This window comes from Hordeum vulgare, chromosome 2H (assembly GCF_904849725.1).
Source record: "Hordeum vulgare subsp. vulgare chromosome 2H, MorexV3_pseudomolecules_assembly, whole genome shotgun sequence".
Taxonomy (NCBI): domain Eukaryota; kingdom Viridiplantae; phylum Streptophyta; class Magnoliopsida; order Poales; family Poaceae; genus Hordeum; species Hordeum vulgare.
The window spans coordinates 623,901,264-623,921,934 of record NC_058519.1 but is presented as its reverse complement, the minus strand read 5'-3'; the positions used below and the strand labels follow the sequence as shown (position 1 = coordinate 623,921,934).

General features: G+C 49.2%; 1 protein-coding gene across 2 annotated transcripts; it reads right to left on the bottom strand.

Moving 5' to 3' along the window:
- Nucleotides 1–7,319: 7,319 nt before the first annotated feature.
- On the bottom strand, nucleotides 7,320–20,182 carry LOC123428000 (fructan 6-exohydrolase-like). Of its 2 annotated transcripts, none has more exons than XM_045112143.1 (5): nucleotides 19,837–20,182; nucleotides 19,664–19,672; nucleotides 8,625–9,484; nucleotides 8,032–8,529; nucleotides 7,320–7,943 (listed from the first exon to the last, which is right to left on the bottom strand). In XM_045112143.1, exons 1-5 carry the CDS (start codon nucleotides 20,009–20,011, stop codon nucleotides 7,710–7,712), a joined length of 1,776 nt encoding a protein of 591 aa, XP_044968078.1. In that variant the 5' UTR covers nucleotides 20,012–20,182; the 3' UTR covers nucleotides 7,320–7,709. The 2 variants fall into 2 exon arrangements, with proteins under 2 accessions (XP_044968078.1, XP_044968077.1); XM_045112142.1 differs by lacking the exons at nucleotides 19,664–19,672; nucleotides 19,837–20,182 and adding exons at nucleotides 11,565–11,573; nucleotides 11,699–11,973.
- Nucleotides 20,183–20,671: the final 489 nt, after the last annotated feature.

The window sequence follows — 20,671 nt, the reverse complement described above, 5'->3', positions numbered from 1 at the left end:
TCATGTCTACATAGTTCTCGAACCCGCAGGGTCTGCACACTTAAGGTTCGACGTTGTTTTATGCGTATTTGAGTTATATGGTTGGTTACCGAATGTTGTTCGGAGTCCCGGATAAGATCACGGACGTCACGAGGGTTTCTGGAATGGTCCGGAAACGAAGATTGATATATAGGATGACCTCATTTGATTACCGGAAGGTTTTAGGAGTTACCGGGAATGTACCGGGAATGACGAATGGGTTCCGGGGGTTCACCGGGGGGGGCAACCCACCCCGGGGAAGCCCATAGGCCTTGGGGGAGACACACCAGCCCTTAGTGGGCTGGTGGGACAGCCCACAAGTGGTCTATGCGCCAAGAGAAGAAAAATCAAGAGGAAAGGAAAAAAAAAGGAGGAGGTGGGAAGGGAGGAGGACTCCCTCCCACCAAACCTAGTCCAACTCGGTTTGGGGGGGGGGGAGAGTCCTCCCCCTTGGACTCGGCCGACCCCCTTGGGGCTCCTTGAGCCCCAAGGCAAGGCCCCCTCCCTCCCACCTATATATACTGAGGTTTTAGGGCTGATTTGAGACGACTTTTCCACGGCAGCCCGACCACATACCTCCACGGTTTTTCCTCTAGATCGCGTTTCTGCGGAGCTCGGGCGGAGCCCTGCTGAGACAAGGTCATCACCAACCTCCGGAGCGCTGTCACGCTGCCGGAGAACTCTTCTACCTCTCCGTCTCTCTTGCTGGATCAAGAAGGCCGAGATCATCGTCGAGCTGTACGTGTGCTGAACGCGGAGGTGTCGTCCGTTCGGTACTAGATCGTGGGACTGATCGCGGGATTGTTCGCGGGGTGGATCGAGGGACGTGAGGACGTTCCACTACATCAACCGCGTTCTCTAACGCTTCTGCTGTACGGTCTACAAGGGTATGTAGATCACTCATCCCCTCTCGTAGATGGACATTACCATGATAGGTCTTCGTGCGCGTAGGAAAATTTTTGTTTCCCTTGCGACGTTCCCCAACAGTCCGTTGAGTTAATATGGATCAAGACTGGGATTTGTCACTCCGTGTGACGGAGAGGTATCTCGGGGCCCACTCGGTAATACAACATCAAACACAAGCCTTGCAAGCAATGTGACTTAGTGTAAGTCACGGGATCTTGTATTACGGAACGAGTAAAGAGACTTGCCGGTAAACGAGATTGAAATAGGTATGCGGATACTTACGATCGAATCTCGGGCAAGTAACATACCGAAGGACAAAGGGAATGACATACGGGATTATATGAATCCTTGGCACTGAGGTTCAATCAATAAGATCTTCGTAGAATGTGTACGATCCAATATGGGCATCCAGGTCCCGTTGTTGGATATTGACCGAGGAGTCCCTCGGGTCATATCTACATAGTTCTCAAACCCGCAGGGTTTGCACGCTTAAGGTTCGGCGATGTTTTATGCGTATTTGAGTTATATGGTTGGTTACCGAATGCTGTTCGGAGTCCCGGATGAGATCACGGACGTCACGAGGGTTTCCGGAATGGTCCGGAGACGAAGATTGATATATAGGATGACCTCATTTTATTACTGGAAAGTTTTCGACATTACCGGGAATGTACCGGGAGTGACGAATGGGTTCCGGATGTTCACCGGGGGGCCAGCCGACCCAGGGGAAGCCCATAGGCCTTAGGGGTGCCGCACCAGCCCTTAGTGGGCTGGTGGGCAAGCCCAAGAGGGCCCTTGCGCAGGAGATAAAGAAAATCAAAGAGAGAAAAAAAAGGGAAGTGGGAAGGAAGGGAAGGACTCCACCTTCCAATCCTAGTTGGAATAGGATTGGAGGAGGATTCCTCCTCCCCCCCTTCGGCCGACCCCTTGGGGCTCTCTTGAGCCTCAAGGCACGGCCCTCCCCTTCCCTCCTATATATACTAAGGTATTAGGGCTGATTTGAGACAACTTTGCCACGGCATCCCGACCACATACCTCCACGGTTTTTCCTCTAGATCATATTTCCGCGGAGCTTGGGCGGAGCTTGGGCGGAGCCCTGCTGAGATAGATCATCACCAACCTCCGGAGCGTCATCACGCTGCTGGAGAACTCATCTACCTCTCCGTCTCTCTTGCTAGATCAAGAAGGCCGAGATCATCGTCGAGCTGTACGTGTGCTGAACGCGGAGGTGTCGTCCGTTCGGCACTAGATCGGAGCGGATCGTGGGACGGATCGCAGGACGGTTCGTGGGACGGTTCGCGGGACGGATCGAGGGACGTGAGGACGTTCCACTACATCAACCGTGTTTCTTAACGCTTCCTTCTGTGCGATCTACAAGGGTACGTAGATCGGAAATCCCCTCTCGGAGATGGACATCACCATGATAGGTCTTCGTGCCTCTAGGAAAATTTTTGTTTCCCATGCGACGTTCCCCATCAAATATGACATTCAAATAACACATTGATCATTCGTCATGCACACACATTGAAGAACAGAGCTGATATAACTACATATTGTGGACAAATTTATATACTAATGAATCAAATTTATATACTAATGAATCAAAAACCCCAATATGATAAATTTACACACATTGAATCAAATTTATAACTTCTTAATCAATGGATTCCATTTGGGCATATGACATTCAAAACCCCAATCTGAGTAGCTTTATTTCAAAGTGAATAAGAAGGATTTGAACTTAGTTTTACATTTTCATATTTTAAACGTGTTTTTAATAGTTTTTATATTAAAGCATATTTTTCAAAATAAAATATAAAAATATGAAGATTAATTCAAAAAATAGCGAGACTTCGAATCTACACTATATAGATTGAATAGGTGTTAATACAAAACATTTGGCTCACTTAGAGTAGGTCCAAAAAAATTGATTACAAATGGGCTCTTTACCCTAGCGTGGGAGCTCATTTGGAGCATATTTCGAATCTACATTGTATAGATTGAAGCAACACTGAAACAACAGTTGTGATCAGTGAAGCAACACTGAAGTGATCAATGAAGCAACACTCAAACAACATGTCTGATCAGTGAAGCAACACTAAAATAACATGTTTGATCATTGCAGCACCTAAACACTAGTTCACAACATCTAAACAGAACTAACCATACATCACAGGAAAATATAAGGATAGACAAATATAGATAGAATAATATGTTACTAGCATCACCATAGATTAAGTTCACACCATAAACTGCCACATTAAGTTTATCATAAGTAACCGGACCCTAAGTACCCAAAAGATTAAGATTCAGTTCACATCATCACACCATCACAGCATCATCACATCACTTCACGCCGGAGTCAGGGTCTTCGCGAGCGCAGCATGCTGCCCCCTGATCTTGTAGTCCTCCCGTGGATCGCTACATCCTCTGCATGAGACAGAAGGTGATCGAAGCGGCCATCATTGGGCTTTGGCTTGGTGGTGCAGTAGCGGCCACTTCTTGAACTTGCGACACAAGGAAGCAACTCCCTTGGCCTTGATCTTCTGCACCTCTTGGTTGTGAAGGACGCGACGTTTCCCCTGTACACATCATCTCCAGAATCATACTGCACACATGAATGAATTGCATTACCCTTAATACATTATAGATTCAAAGAAACTAAATGAACAAGGGATAGGCTTACCTCATATTCAGAATCGTCACTAAACGCCCCCTCGTACGGGTCGTAGTCGGCCAGCTTCATCTTTCTCCCCCCCAACCATCATCGTCCTGAATATACAATTACATCCATCACTATAGTATATCAATGTATTAGATTTGTACACACATTGATCAAAAACTCCAATATGACATTCAGATAACACATTGATCATTCGTCATGCACACACATTGAAGAACAGAGCTAATATAACTACATATTGTGGAAAAAATTATATACTAATGAATCAAATTTATATACTAATGAATCAAAAAACCCAATATGACAAATTTACACACATTGAACCAAATTTATAACTTCTTAATCAATGGATTCCATTTGGGCATATGACATTCAAAACCCCAATCTGAGTAGCATTCAAAAACAAATCTAATAGGGACCCAACCTAAGGCAACGAATCTGAGTAGCATTAAAAACCCCAATCTGTGAGCACTAAAAACAAATCTAATAAGCATCGTAGCATCAAAAACCCCAATTTGTTCACAACATCTAGCATTTTTGCAACAAATCTATCCAAATCTAAAAACCCCAATCAATGTAGCACCTAAAATCATAGTTCAAAACATAGTATTTTTGCAACGAATTTATCCAACAAACCCTAGTCCAAAAACCCCCGTCCCCCCAACTCATAACCTACAGAAAACCCCGGCCCATCCGTCAAACCAACTACTCTAACCATCTGAACTACCATATGAATCATAATCTAACCAATGCAACTAAGAAGCAATTAACTCTACAAGCTAAGCAAGTGCAAATACCTGCTCCTCCACGGCAGGCGGTGCAACAGGGGCATCTGGATTGACTGCGCCGCTCGACGCCTTCACCTTCTGCAGTGATGAGGCGGAGCCCGCCACATCCGCAGCGGTTGCGAGTTTCCCCGCACCACCGTGGACGCCGCCCACATCCGCGGTCACCGCGCCTGGACCCTGCAGCTCCACCACATCTCCAGTCGCTGCGCCGGCGTCGCCACAAGCATCGGCCATCTCACAGATGGAGGCGAGGAAGGTGAGGAAGAGGATGCGGTGGGGGAGAGCGATACGGTGCGGTGGAGGAAGTGGAGGAGAGTGAGACGACGCCAGTGGGGGAGAGGAAGACGATGCGGCAGGGAGGGGATTTGGGAAATGGTAGGGGCGATGGAGGTGGTTGCCCTCTTTATATGATGGGACATTTCGGACATGTCCATGGACATGTGCTACCCCACGACCGCGGTCTTGCATGCGCCCACGTATGCGCGGCCCCACTCGTCAGCTAACGGTCAAATGCATTGACCCGACAACAACGTCCGTTATAACTTGTTCTGAGGGTTTCGGGCAAGGGAGTGGGGAAAAGTGAGCAAAAATTAATAGAGTGGGGATGAAGAGTAGATCTAAGGAACCAGGGGCATGTGTATAAAAATACCATAATATATCTCACATGCGAACAATTTGTCAAAACAATCATGATATAATATGATGATATGGTATCTCGCTCGCCCTTTCTGAGACCGCAAAACATAAATGCAGAGCACCTCTGAGATCCAAGCAACGACTAAACATTATGATTCGTATTAGAAAAGCTCGAGTCATGCTCACATCCAACATTAACTATACTCAATGCATGAGAATGACAATAGTGCTCTCAGGTCTGGTGCTTTTAGTAAGAGGGTGATGACTCAAATAATAGAAAATAACATGAAATTAAATAATGTAAAAGTAAATAGAAAGGCCCTTCATAAAAGGAAGCATTGATTTGCACAGGTGCCAGAGCTCAAGGTTTAAAACAGGGATGTAATTGTAATTTTGAGTGGTGTGCTTTTCCTATCAACGTCACGATAGAGATTTCGATATCTTCCATGTTAAACATATTATTGGTGGTTCCCAAGAGGAAATATAAATTTTATTCCTATCCACCATCCATACACAAGCCATGGCTAACCGAATCCACGGGTGCCCTCCAGCGTATCAACTGTCCGAGTAGTTTTGTTTAATTTATTTTTGATTATGCAGGATTGGGCATACTTTTTACTAGCCTCGCTCGTGCAATGACATGCGAATAAAGACCCATCTTGAGAATGACCCGCTTAGCATGGAAAATACATTGCCCCATCGCTCCATGAGCAGTACGAGGACACACAATGGATGTTTATTTGAATGTTTAGAGGTGGCACGTGCAAATTTACTTGGAACGACAGGATAATACCGCATATAGGTAGGTATGGTGGACTCATTTGGTATAACTTGGGTTTAGGAGTTTGGATGCACAAACAGTATTCCCGCTTAGTACATGTGAAGGCTAGCAATAGATTGAGAAGCAACCAGCTAGAGAGCGAAAATGATCATAATCATGCATTGAGAATAATTATCATTGAACAATTAGCATGAGTAGGATATGGACACTGTGAATTTAAATATCATGAAAGTTGCATTGGTTTTGAATCAACTACATGTTTGCGCATGGGCCAAGTCAAGCCGCTCGAATTACTTAGAGGGAAATACCATACTATGTGTTGTCATGATAGCCTCTGATCATTCGTCTTGTCGTGTCTTTCATACGACGGTACGTCCGAATGGGACGGGAGCCAGCCGTCCGGCTGACGGCAGGCCAGCCGGTCGGCTGAGCCCCGCCAGGCGGTCGAGCGCGTTGGATAAGTGGCCGGCTATCGCCAGTCGGCCAGACACATACATGCCAAAGGGGAAGGTCGGCCGGTCTTGGGTTGGTCGAAGGGGCCGGCTATCGCGAGTCGACCGGACCTGTGTTGGCCGAATGGGCCGGCTATCGCCAGCCGGCCTGGAGGGGCCACGCGGCCCCCAAATGTCTTGGAGACACATATCGAGTAATTCATTCCAATAGCAAGAGTTTCTCCATAAAGACATCTCCTGAATGTAATACAATTAAAATTCTGGTTGAAGACCTTAGCAACTGTAACATGCTCACGAAAGTTAAGTTATACAAACGGGGGGAAAGTTGACAAAGTGTTTTTTCCCAGCCACGTGTCCTCCCAAAATCTTGTCTTGCATCCATTACCACCACACCGTTTGACAACAAGAATAGAAGATGTCCTTTATATTCAGTAAGCCATTTTGAAAATGTGAATTGCCCGGAGATGATTCACATTATGCCAAAGATTTCCTTCTCAAATATTTGGCTTTAATCATCTCCTGACAATCCCTTTCCTCATTCTCTAATCTCCATAACCACTTCCAGATTAGTAATCCGCAAACCCCCCTATCCATGGGTTGGCAAACGTCCAACCACTTGACTAAATGATGCTATCTCATCCACTCCCTCTCTTGTCAAGCCAAACGTGCACGGACAAAATCCATTCTCTTACCTACACCATTAGGTAGTGTAAAAAGAGAAAGTAAATGGCTAGGGATATTACTCGTACATGTTTTAGCAAGAGTAATCCTATCCCCATAGAAAGCAACCCCCTTGCCATGTAGTCAACCTTCTAAAATATAACGCCCTTTGATGAACGGGGATTGCACCTTGGAAATAGTTTTATGAGCAGTAACCATGGCTCTATTATTCAAGACTTTGGTAAAAAAAATAAACAGGACATCGAGCATGAATATGGGCCTATACATTTGAAACCTATCTGCCGCACCCTTAGCTAAAGTCGGTTAGAGATGCTTATGGATAATACTAGAGCCAGCTCCACTTATAGGAGGCGTACGAAAAAAGATTGAACAGGGCACACAATATATACCTTATAGATTTGAATAGTATTATTTTGTACAACTCAACGGATATCATACTTTTACATGACACCCGTTTTCACCTTGGAAATACACTCTAAACTGATGCCAACGCCCATCATGCAGGGCATGCGTGCTATACTTTACCCCAGTACTATATTATTGACAGTATCAAAACCTTCCAACACCTAGACACAAATCTTCCTACAATCTTTTTCCTTTGCAGCATCCTAGAATCCTTCTTCTGTGCTGTTCTGACAAACAATGAGGGAGCCTCCATTTGTACACCTGAGCCACAATTGGGCAGACAAATCCAATCGGCCGTAGAAATTCACAATGGCCATCCATCCATCCATCCATCCACCGAGCGAAAACCCAGCTCCCGAATCCTAATAGGCTTGAGCTCCGCTCACCGAGCTCGCCGCGATCAGCCCGTCGGGGAGCACGTTCACGGTCGCCGTCGCCATCTCCCACGCGTCGAGGCTGGACACCTTGACGGCGCCGGTGCCGTTGTTGAACACGTACAGGTGGCTGTTGCCGTTCACGACGTGGTCCGGGTACACCCTCGCCGTGATGCACGTCCTGCCGCCGCCGCCGAAGCTCTCCACCACCGAGTGGTCGACCTGTTCGTCGAGATCACAAGCGGTAATTAGTGCTCGATTTCTACACTTCGTGTTACCTGAAACAGAGCAAAAGATTTAAGGAATTTACCAGTGTTCTGAGCGAGATGCTGCCCCCTTGCGCCTCGATGTCCATGTCCACGAAGGCCCCGTACGGCGGCTTGTACACGCCGTCTCTGGTGCTCGACTTCGAGAGGTCGGTGCACATGAGCACCTTGTACTTGTCGTTCTGCCTGAACACCCGGAAGAAGACGGCGGTGTGCTCCTGCATGTCGCCGGAGGCCATGACGAGCAGCCCGAACGGGCCGACGCTGCCCGGCACCGACGCGCCCTTCTCGCCGCACAGGCTCTGCGGGTTCAGCAGCCAGTTGGGCTCCAGGACGTCGGCGTGCTCCAGAGCAGGGATCTGGAACATGACCTCCACGTCTGCCTGCGCGCCCACGATGCCGATGATCTCGTTCACGCCGCCGGCGTTGACCTCAGGTATCAGCAGGTTCACTCGCTTGTTCCTCAGCGTCTCGATCTCCTCTATCGGCCACTGCCGCAGCTGCTTGCCGTCTTCGTCCAGCCATATCTTCCTCGGAACAGTCTGCGCGTATGACATCATACGAGCCAATTAATGAGTATGATCAGCTGATCGAAAAATTACTGATGCACTGTGTGCGCATGGCGGCGGCGGCGCACCTGAACACCGGACCATCCCCTGACGAGGTCGTCGGCCAGGCTGTCGGACTCGTTGGCCCAGCCCCAGAGCACGCGCCGGTTCTTGCTCGGGTCGAAGAAGGACTTGGACGCGTACACGTGGCCGTAGTCGAGGCGGCGCCAGCTCCGGCAGTCACCGTCGTCCTCCGGCACGAAGGTGTCCGCCGTGTCGTCGTAGCGCCCGACAACGTAGTAGTCCTGGACCGTGTCCATCACACTCATCTTCAGCACGTGCCTCGCCCCGGCGCCGCTCGCCGAAAGCCCCACCTCCACTCCGGGCTCGGACACCGGGAACAGGTCCGGGCACTCCACCATGCCGGCGGCGTGGGCCAAGTAAAGCGGGTCAGCATTCCGTTCCCAGCGCAGGAAGTCCTTGCTCCGGTAGATGAGCGTGGCACCCCCAACGTCATGGACACGGGCCGCGACGGCGATGCGCCACTGGCCATCGGCGCCGAGCCACGCCGTGGAAGGGTCACGGAAGTCGTCGCGCTTGATGTCAGCTGGGACAGGGATGACGGGGTTGTACTCGGGCTTCACCCATTCCACGAGGAGCGGGTCAGAGGCGTTCTTGGGGTAGGCGACGTTCTGGACCTGGTCACCACGCGCGTCGATGCCGGTGTAGAGCATGACGGGGCTGCCGTCGGGGAGGATGGTGGCGGAGCCTGACCAGCAGCCGTTGGCGTCGAACGACCGGCTGGGCTCAAGCGCCGTGTCGAGCGCGAACCAGTTCACGAGGTCCAGGGAGACGGAGTGTCCCCACGACAGGTTGCCGTTCCCCCACGTCACGCCGTCGGGGTTGTACTGGTAGAAGAAGTGGTACAATCCGTTGTGGTACATGGGACCTGCACGCGCAACCAAAAACATAAAGTTACATACAGGAGATGCTGCAAAACTCTGTTCCGGAACTGCAGCCGGTGATTCCAGATTTTCCGAACAACAACGAAAAGACTAATGATTCTAGATCGGTTACTGGATCTTGTCTGACTGAATGAGCAAAGTTTGCTTTAATCTGTCCTTTTTGTTGTTGAGAAAGTGCTTTGATTTGTCAACATGTTAGGATGTCACATGTCTTGTTAAACTTTAGCAAGAAAACGCAGCAATTTTGTCTGTCCAGGGTGGTGACTGAATCAATCATGATGCAGGTGAGGAGCTTAAAGCTTCACGTCGTGTAGCTGTGCCATCTTCACAAACTAAACACTTGGACACAAGACACCAAACCGCCGGCCACACAAGCCTCGGCTAGTTTAGGGTCGCTTCTTCATTTCCGTGTTATCTACTATGGTCCGTCGGTCTGTGGATAAGCTGAGTGTTCACTGACGGCGACGTTGCGCCGGCCAGGATAAATCCACGTTGCTTGGACACCCAACGCCGACCGAGCTGCCTCTCGCCTGCGGACCACACACGCATCACCATTGTTTCTGATCTCCTCTTCCTATCACACACACTGTATGGCCTGTGGATAAGTTCGGCCTTCACTGATGGCGATGTTCCCACGTACAACTAAAGAGGTTCAGAGAGGAAACTAGGAAAATCAAGAGTCTAAGCACAATTCCAGGTACTACTAATCTGGTGTAATAAGGATCAAATTTCCTATGATTTGTCAGACACAAAGTTTTTTCGAGTCAAAATTGTCATGTTTTTCTTTAATGTCAGCAGACAACCAAAGTTTAAGTTTGGTCGATACCAGGAGATAGAATCCCGCAAAAAAAAAACCAGGAGATAGAAAAAAAAATGATATATATAGCTGCCCTTCTTCTGAATTAAGAAATGAAACGTTGCCGTTTTGTGACGGCAATGACTAAACGATGCAGGCCGGTGAGGAGGGAGCTTTACGTTACGTGTGGGTGGCTATGTTTTGTCATGTCAGACAGGCACCGGCTTGGCTAGGATCTCTTCTACCTTTTCCTGTTATCTACTATGGTCGGTCTAGGGATAAGTTCAATCTTCCCTGATGGCGATGTTCATACGACCAGCATAATTCCACGTAGAGACTAGGAAAACCAACGCCGAAAGTCGCTGAAAAGCCTAAATACATCTCCGAAGCCAAAGGTACTACTAAATATTGTGCAAAAAAACGTGACTTGCCCACGAAAATTTGTTGATATGTTCTTTTGTGTCTAACTAAACTAAAGGGACTACAAATCAACTTTTTTGTCATGCTTTTATCACACCGGTTAACTTGCAAGTCAAATAAACTAAAACCACAACACTTATTTTGACGAGAGGAGGACAACATATACTTGTGTTTTGTTAGAACATATATTGCACTACTCCCTTTGTTTTAAAATAAATGTCTTAAGCTTGATATAATTTTATACTAAAATTATATCAAAGTTAAGAAATTTATTTTAAAAAGGAGGGAAGGAGTATATTTTCGTTTGACAGAACGAGTTGCCGTGTTTTTTTGTCTGACGACTGAACAACCAAAGTTTAGCCGTCACCAACTACTCGGGAGCAGGAGATAGAAACAATATACTCCACTTGTCGTCCCCTCCTACCGAACCTGAACAAGAAAGGTTACCATTTTGCCCACGTACGGTAGGTGTGGGGGCCATGCGACCAGCGACGAGCACGCGCACGCACAAGCGGCAGAGACGCTTGGACGACATGGACACCATATCTCGGCGGGCCACACAAACCTACCACCATCTCATGTTCATGTTCAGAATCTCCCCTTCCCATGGATGAGCACCATCCCATCCCACGAGCACTCGTCCGGTGTTCACCGACGGCGACGCTCCGACAGGGACAACTAAATCCCAGGTCCGACCGGTTCACACGGAAAACCCTCTAGAAAATTCTGAACTTATATGTTATATATCTCCAGTGTATTTTTCTTCGTTTTAAAAGTCCATATTACCACCAGCGTATGAGGTAGGATCAGCAAGGAGGCAAGCAAGGAAGAAAGTAGCTGTGGCGTACCATTGGGATCTGCTCAGCACGCCAAGAAGAAGCCACCGTGAACGGATCCAGACACGCGCACACAAAGAGTCAGGTTAGCTCACGCCCGTGAAAAACAACGGAGGAAACGAGAGACAGGGCGTCGGCTCCCATACCGTTCTGCCAGTTCTTGGCCGGCTGAAAGTGGTAGGCGGACCTGGTCCTGACGCCCCCACGGCCGGCGGCGCTCACCGCCGGCGCCGCCTCGTCGGAGAGCCAGCGGGCGGAGGCGGGCGAGGAGGCGAGGAGGCATAGGTGGAAGGCGACCGCGCACGCCGCGAGTGAGAGCCGGGCCATGGCCAAAATGTATTCGTGGTAGTAGTACTCCTAGTATATAGCAGCTACTGCTCTCCAGCTCGGGTGAACGAGTGAAGGAATGGATGAATGAAACCGCCTCGGAGGCTCCGAATTTATAGCGCTGCGGCGCGCAGACGTGGAGCACATGGGCCAGTTGGGCCTCCCGTTGCATGCTCTTTTGGGACCCTTTTGGCGTGGGGACTCGAACCGCCGGACAATTATTTCCTTGCTCGACCGGCCACCGGCCGGTCGGCCTGGAGACGAGCCCGTCGGGATCGAGCAGGGCCGGGTGACGGCGACGGGGGATCCACGCCGCCGCGGTGCCACGGCGGACCGTCCTTCCTTCTTATCCAACCGGAGGCCGACGTGGCGGATCAGATTTCACGCGTCGACGGCCTAGATTAATCATGTTGCAGACGAGGCCATGTTCTCTTCCGCTTTTGGCAAACGCGAGAAGCCGCTTTGGCCCACGGCCACGGGCACGCACGCCGGCGAGGTGGGGCCCCGCCGTGGCCGCCCACGGTGCGCCGATAGCCATGATGCCGCGGTGGCGCCTGCTCTGCTCTGCTCTCCGGCGGTATGGAGAATGTTCTTACTATACAATTTCAGCCAAATTTGTACTACCAGCACACATGTTTTTAACTTTTAGGAGGCTTTGGGAACATGGCTTGGATTTAATAGTTTTTTCCTCTATCCTTTTGGGTGGTTGGTTGTGTGGTAGGTCAGTCTTTTCCACGAACAAAGGGTTTTCTTTTTCTTTCATGCTGGTTGTGGTCGGTCATTCTTTTCCTGGAAGGTTACCGGCCGGACGACAAATCAAGATCCAGGCCGGTCCGGCGACTGGATCAGGATCTGTATGCCGCCGCTAAGCGATGTGACGACTTTGAAATTATTAACGATAAAGCAGCATTTTGTTAACCGAAAGGGCTTACGTCGTCCACGTGTACTCGGGGATGCCTTCTTATCCAACACGGAGGAGCAACGTGGAGGTACAGTGAGCAGATCAGATGCTCCAAAAAGGCCAACGGGGACGGAGCACTCTAGCTTGCGGTCTTTGCGAAAGGTGTCATGGAACAAGTTGGCCATAGGGCCAGCTGCTTCTAATGTTCCCATCAAATTATCAGGACTTTTCGTTTAAAAAAAAATATATCAGGACTTTTTGACTTTGACGAAATAAGCACTTGTGTTGCTCAGATATTAATTTTTTGAGGGTTGTTGCTCGGATATTATGTGCTACTATCGCGGCGATGTAAATCCTAGACGTCAAGGCATCTTCAACGCTATAACTCAAACACTCGCGCTTAAATGTCCCCCGATATGTGGTTACAATCATGGTGACATAAACCTGGGACGTCATGGCATCTTCAACGCTATTACTCGAGTATACATTCATAAATGTTCGTGGAAACGTCGTTACAACCATGACAACATAAATCCTCGATGCCAAGCCACTTTCAGTGTTATTACTCAAATAGACATCCTTAAATGTTTGTGGAAACATCATTGCAATCATGCCGACATAAATCCTTGACGCCAAGGCGTTTTCAACACTATTGCTCAAACAAACATCCTTAGATGTTTGTGAAAATGCCGTCACTATCATGGTGACGTAAATCCTCGATGCCAATGCGTCTTCAACGCTCTTCGGACATCTTTTATTTTAAGGATGTTGGTTGTGAGCCAATTTGACCGACAATGAAACAATTTGACTCACAATGGACCGGTGAGAAGAAATAGATGAGTGAGATGACGTGCTGATAGTGGATTGGGCCGTCCGGACTCCCATGGACCGCCCTGATCTCGATTTGAGAAAAAAAAGTCTGAGGGTTTTCGGACATCCGAGATCGGACATTGTCCGCAAACAAGTGAGATATACTTGTCGAGCCATAAGGGAGCCAAGACATGTTGGGGGAAATGAATGTCCGCATTGGAAATATCCTTGTTAGGTCAAACTCCAGTTTGGACCTTTATAATCTACTCCCTCCGTTTCTAAATATAAGTCTTTCTAGAGATTTCATTACAAGACTACATACGGATGTATATAGTCATGTTTTAGAGTATAGATTCACTCATTTTGCTTCGTATATAGACCCTTATGCCTTGTTTGATACTAGTGTTTTTGAGAAGATTGGTGGGGATAATCCCCCAAGGGATTGGGTGAAACCTCAACCTTCACCCAATCCCTTCAAATCCTCATTTATCCCCAATACACTAGGTAGGGGTAGTGTATTGGGTATTGCAAAAAATGCACTATAATTTGAGGATTTGAGGGGAAATGTGAGGATGATACATGTAAATACATTAGAACCAAATGGTGTTATGAAAAATGTGGGGATTGAGGGGTTTGATCGGGATAATTCCCATAAATTCCGTAAAATACACTAGTACCAAACTGGGCCTTAGTGTAATCTCTTTAAAGACTTATATTTAGGAACGGAGGGAATACCAAAGTTTACCAAAAACATGACTAACCGAGTTTTAAAATGTTTTTTTTTTGCGGCTAGAAGTTTTAATAAAATGTCTAATAGTATGAGCAATGCAATTACTAGGACTCTTCACGCGTTCATGGATTTCATCAACCGGTGCGGTTCCTTTCATTTCTTGTCACCATATGTTAACCGCTTCCAAAGCAACGGGTAGAAAAATGCATACCAGGACTAGACTACCAGAGAGAGCTACACGTTTTAAGAGTTCTTCCATTTAGTAGTTTTATTTCTGGATCTCACGTCTCGACGGAGGTCTCGTCTGACCGGCTGGCCGGCCGGTCATTCTTTTCGTCGAAGGTTACCGGCGACATGACAAATCAAACGTCTAAGGCCCAGCGATGGCCGATGTGACGCATTCTTTGATTCTAAATGTTTATGAATCGAGCCGTTTATTAATCGAAAATGGCCCCATCATCCACGCGTTGCCGAGTTGGATGCCTTCTTATCTTATCCAACACACACACACGGGTGGACGTTACGTTACGTGGAGCCAGACGGCAAATCACGCAGCTCAGCTCACCGGCGGCCAACGGCCGGCGTTGCCGGCTCGACCTGCCGTCTTCGCGACACGAAAGTCCGGTGTCATGGCCTCAGTGGTGACGCGCCGGAGAAATGGCCGCGCGCCATAGAGGGCGCGAGTTGCTTGCTTCCACGGCTGGCCGATCGACTGGAGGATGGGCATTATGCATGGGTCTCTCCGGCCAGTTGGTGGATGGGCACTGGATGGTTTTGTTTATGTTATTAAGATCGGTTGGTGATTGCTAACGGGCTTTGTTAACTAACGGCCACGTAGGAGCTGCATGCCCACTTGGCCACCATGTGATGTCGTCCAGCCTGCCTGCCTGCATGCGCTGTCTCGGCCTGCTTGGTTTGGAGGAGCTTACGGACTTCGGTCAGTGGAAACGGAGTGCAGCATGGAGAGGCGTGTAAGGAAGCGCGACGAGGTTTCTGAGGCTCTGGAAGAACCATGATTGATTGCTACTGATGACACTGTGGTGATTAGTACGTACTGTGCATGCTGAAGAGAAACTGCGTGCAGGGACAGGGAGTAGCGTGGAAGGAAGCTTCGCCGCCGGCATTGGCCCGACTTTTGATGTAATTACGACGGCTGTCATCGATACAACAGCGCGAGATTACACTCCCTCGTCCCTGCTAGGGGGGTACAGTATTTGTTAGGCCGGCGAGCTGGCGCGTGAGCAACAGAAGATTAACATGTGTGGTGCTCTGCTTATTCCCCGGCGCAAGGCAAGACCGATAATCCATGTCGACAGGCTCATCTCATGTCCTATCACGTTACGCTTCGTAGCACCGTGTTCCATGTTTGTTCCTTCACATGCACGTCCGTCATGTTAGGCCCTCACCATGTCGACACAAAAGTCACCATGAATGAAGAGCTCGGCTCCTGCGATACCGGAATGTTTTCTGATTGTCCATCACACGACCCCGAATTTTCATTCCGACGACCCTCTCCCATTGAGCCCCTCACGGGCGACATGAGAGGCGCCAACCCTAGTAGCCAACGCCCCTCCTTCCCCTTCGTCGTCGTCGGGGGTCCGCACAAGCAATGTCCGTGCATTGGCCAGCGGGGCCGAGGGCTGGTCCTTCTTCCCCCGGATCGAACGGCGGCGAGGGGTGTTGGATCCGCAGGAACGCGGCCTCTCCCTCGCTCCATGGCGGCGCTGCGGCTCCCTGTGACGGCGCTTGTGATGGCGCGAGTGGAAATTGGTCAGAGGATGGGGGTGGGTTGGGAGTGGTCGGTGGCGGCGGTGGCGTCTGGTCCGGATCCCTGGGCGGCTGCCCCCCAGTCGGTGGTGGGGAGTGAAGCTCAACCAGCCCGCAATGACATGGAATAGTGGTACCCGAGTCCAAGGCAGAACTACGTCGACGATCTGGTGCTTCGGATTTGGTCGGATCAATGACGGTGACGAGCAGGAGCTGGATCTTTCCCGACGGCTCTTGCAGTTTCATGAGGTGGGGTGGTGGCCCTCCTCCTAGGCTCCAATGATGGTGCACTCCGGTAGTGGCCGGTGCACTAGGACTCCCACGGTGACAGTGCTCTTGTGGGTGGTCATCGGATCTGGACGGCCAGATCTGGGGCTTTAAAGGTGGTCGGGCCGGTGCACAACATATCGGTTGGTATCTCGTTGGACAGGTCCGGGGTGAAAACCTTGTCTTCAGCGGGTGGCCGGAGCCGATGATGGTGACGCCCACGAGCCGTTTTCTTCTTGAAGGCATCATCAAGGTGAAGTTTCCACCTCCTTCCGCTACCTTCGGAGGAAACTCTTGACCAATCAATCGGATGATGGCGACGCTCCACCGTTGTTTCCCCTCATTGGGGGCATCATTCTTGGAGGAGTTCATCGGCTAGAGGTGCCACTGGAGGACTGCAACGGTGGAGTGGTGTGGCATCTGACGCGCCGACAACGATGGTTCTTGATGGCATGGGGCAGTGGGGGTTCGATGATGGACGCATGTTGATGGACGCGCGCAAGATGGGGGTTCGATGATGGACGCATGCTAATGGACGCGCGCAAGATAGTGACGTTGTCTAACGTCAACGACAATTGGTCCTTGCAAGGCATATGCATTGATCTCTCCAAAAGATGAGACGGTGAAAGATGGCAGCGAGAGATTCTTCAGTATGCACATGCAGTCTATGTTGAGGATCTACTACACCGGTGGATGCTCTCGGCTTGTTCAGAGAGGCCGATGGCCACCTAACTAGACGGTGTGCGTGGATGTGCCATGACACTTCATCAAACTTATAGGTGTAGCAATTGAGGTCGTGAGAAAGAAGGCTTTGGATTAATTCATTTATCTACCTTATCAGACTTTGATGAATAATTAGTAAGATGGTTGTGTGTATCGTTTGATGCACAGGCTGGGTAATCCTACTTTAAAAAAGACTTTTTGTCAGATGTGATGAATAATTAATAAAAATGGTTGTGTGCATCGTTTGATGCAGAGGCTGAGTAATCCTATTTAAAAAATGGTCTGTCAGACTCTACTGAATAATGAATAAAGATGGTTGTGTGCATCGTTTGATGCACAGGCTGGGTAATCCTATTTCTTAGAGAGAAAAAACGGTCCAATGATGCAGTATGATTCAGAAAATCACGATTACCCTGACGGTCCCTTTCTCATTCCCGTGTCTCTTTCTCCCTCAGCCGTGTGCGTGCACGTGCTTTCTTGTTGACAAACTTCATTCACGTCTTCGTACGCAAAATTCCGGAGGAAAGAATTGCTACTACTACTAGTAACACAAGAGAGATTACATGTGGAAACAGGGCGCAGTCCGCAGAGAGTAGCGTGGAAGGAAGTTCCACCGAAAGCATTGGGCAGACTTTTCATCTATGACTTGTACGTATCCATTAGCTAGAGATTACATACGGTCGCGGTGAGAATTGTACTCCCTGCCTGCTGTCTGCTGGAGTATTTTCTAGCTCTGCAAGCAACTGGAGACGTGCTTGACAGAGCAAGATTGACCAGAGCAGAGCTGGGTAATCTACTCTTGAACATGGGCGGCCGGAACAAAATCCGGCAAGACATTTTCAGAGGGAGAAATGGGCGTCACGCCGCGTGTTACAGCCTAGAAAACACCAGCCTAGACCTAGACGGCCCAGCAAATTTGTAGAGGATTCATGAAGATGAAGCGCCATGCATCCGTGTCGTCGGTGTGAACTGCGAAGACGTACGCGCGCACAAGGGAACAAAATGGCTTGGACCATTCGGACGTGGTTCGCATGCCTGTTGCTCTGCTTCGAGCTCGCGCACAGTCACGCAGACGCAGACTCGTGGATCAGCCCTCTTCTCCGGTCGACCGCCGCGTGTTTATAATGTTTGTCGGCCGCTTGTCTGTCGCCATTGTTTGGCATCGACGGGCGATTTGGTATGCAGATATTGATATTTGATAATGCCGCCCTAGCCGGCTAGCTCGGACACACGTGGAAAGATCCACGGTGAACACGTTGTGCCGGCAGAGGAAAGGCGCGGAATGGTCTCCAGCATGAACAGAGGAGTCCCTGCCTCCCTGGGACAGTTTGGGGTTTGGCCCCATGCCGTACGTGGATCGCCTGAAGATGATTCATTCCCTCGCCGGCGCCGGCACCGGCATCGCCCAAGGAGAAAATGTCGGGCGAAATTTCCGGTGGACTGGTCTCCGTGCTATATATGCAGCCAATTCCTTATAGGACACCTGTAGGCGAGAATGTAGTCGTATCGGACCATCGGTGACAGTATTTGTTAGGTCGGTCAGCTTGGGCTTGGGCGTCAGAGTTTAGGTCCCTGGAGATGTGCTTGGCGGAGCATGGTCGACCTGCATGCAGTGCCTGCTAGGACTTGGCATAGCAAAACTGATGGTGTACCATTACTACCGAGTGTCGGCAGGCTCGTTGGTGGTGTACTGTCTAATGTCGGCAGGCTCGAAGTTTTTTCCTTTTTTGGTTTAGAGATCCTGAGACTAAGAGCTCTCGGCTGCAAAAGGAGAATGTTTCTGCCGAAAAACAGAAACCTTCAGATTGTTGGGCTGTGTGAAAAACTGAAAACTGGGTAACAGAGTTTGTTTTGAAAACTTGTCGAGTTGCCCGTTGAATTCACCTGTTATGTTATGCTTGTTCTTTTATTGTTACCGAGCAGGCCTGCAATCTGAAGATGATTGTACAGTCCTGGAGCAAGGAGCTGAAATGCTTCAAAGGGAGGCCCTCGCGGTTCATGGGGAATTTGGGATGGACATGGCGAGACAGGAGGAAGAATATTGCCACCGGAGGCAGGTTCTAACGGCGAAGATGAAATTGTACCGTTTTGGGCCCGGTTTTCCTTATGAACGGGTCAATGTTTTCCAATTGTCAATGAGCCGAACTCATGGCAAAATTGTGGGTTGAGGCAAATTCATGTGTAACATGGCCTTTCTCGTATCCGTCTCTGCATCTCTTCCTCACTCATGTGCATAATGCGCGTGTTTTTCTCCATGAGAAAAAATCATGCCACATAAAAATTTGTCAAGACATTCCAGAGTTCAACAAAATTCTAATTTTTTTTCAGCAAAAGCAAAATTCTGGTGGACAAGTTCCAGGGAACGGAGTGCGTGCGGGCGTCTCGTTTTACTTTCTAAAACGAAATTCTAGACCATGAATTGTCTGTCATGTCAAAGTCCGTGCTACAGTTTGGGCCCTTAATAATCTAGACTAGACTAGGAAAGGCCATTATAGACGGCCCAAGTTTGCAATTGAGCCGATTAAAACCCCACTCATCTCACATGCACTGAAAGAAATGAAGAAAGGAGAAGCAGCTACCGCGTACCATTCGGATCTGATGAGCGCCCCACGGGATTCACCATGAACCCACACGGAGCAGCAGTTTCGCCATGAATCCACGATCGATCGGACACACACAGAAGATTTCAGATTAGATGAATCCATATTCGGCCAACTATTCAGAACGGAGCGAAGTGAGTAGCGTTCGTTCCTACGTACCGTTCATCCAGTTCTTGGCGGGCTGGAAGTGGTAGGCGGTCCTGCTGCCATTGCGGGCCGTGCTCTCCGCCGCATCGGGGGCTACCAGCATCCGGGCAGAAGACGATGACAACGACGACGAGAGGAGGAGGCAGAGGTGGAAGAAGGCGACGGCGAGAGGGAGCCCGGGCGCCATGGCAGCACGTCGCGGGAGGGACGAGAACCGAGCCAACCAACGGCTGGTTCTTATGGGCTATGAATCCATGATGATCCGTGGTTGCTTTGTTTCGAGTTCACGGAAGGATCCTGGATTTTTATGGCCCCTCCGAGTCCTCTCCGGGTCTCTAAGTTTACGCTTATCGCAAGTCTTGGTTCGTACGGGAGGCGCCAATTTGATATGCAGATGATGCCGCAGTCGGGTGCATGTGGATAGACGATGGCGTTGGGTTTGAGGGATCGAGATTCCTAGTCACCCTCTGTTTTTCTTTTCTTTTTTCGAAATGGAGTTTCTGACTATTGCTTTCAAGATCTGGCCTGGTCTTGTTGTATTTGTTTTCGTCAAAGCACCGCCCAAATTGATTATTGATGACGGGTTTGAAATGGGATCTGCCTCGCTGCAAGCGATGCCTTCTCCCACGAAGCAAGATATATAAAGTGCAACTTAATTCACAGGTTGTTACATAAAATACTTAGTCCACAATTATTGCTGGGGGGCAAAGCTACTCGAACGGGTATCAAATGAAGTTTACAAACCGTCGCAAGGCCAAAGACATGGGGGTCCTGAGAATTAGTGGCTTAAAAATGATGGGTGATGTTCTGCTTCTTTTCTTCCCCTTTGAGAGGACGATGGTTGTCC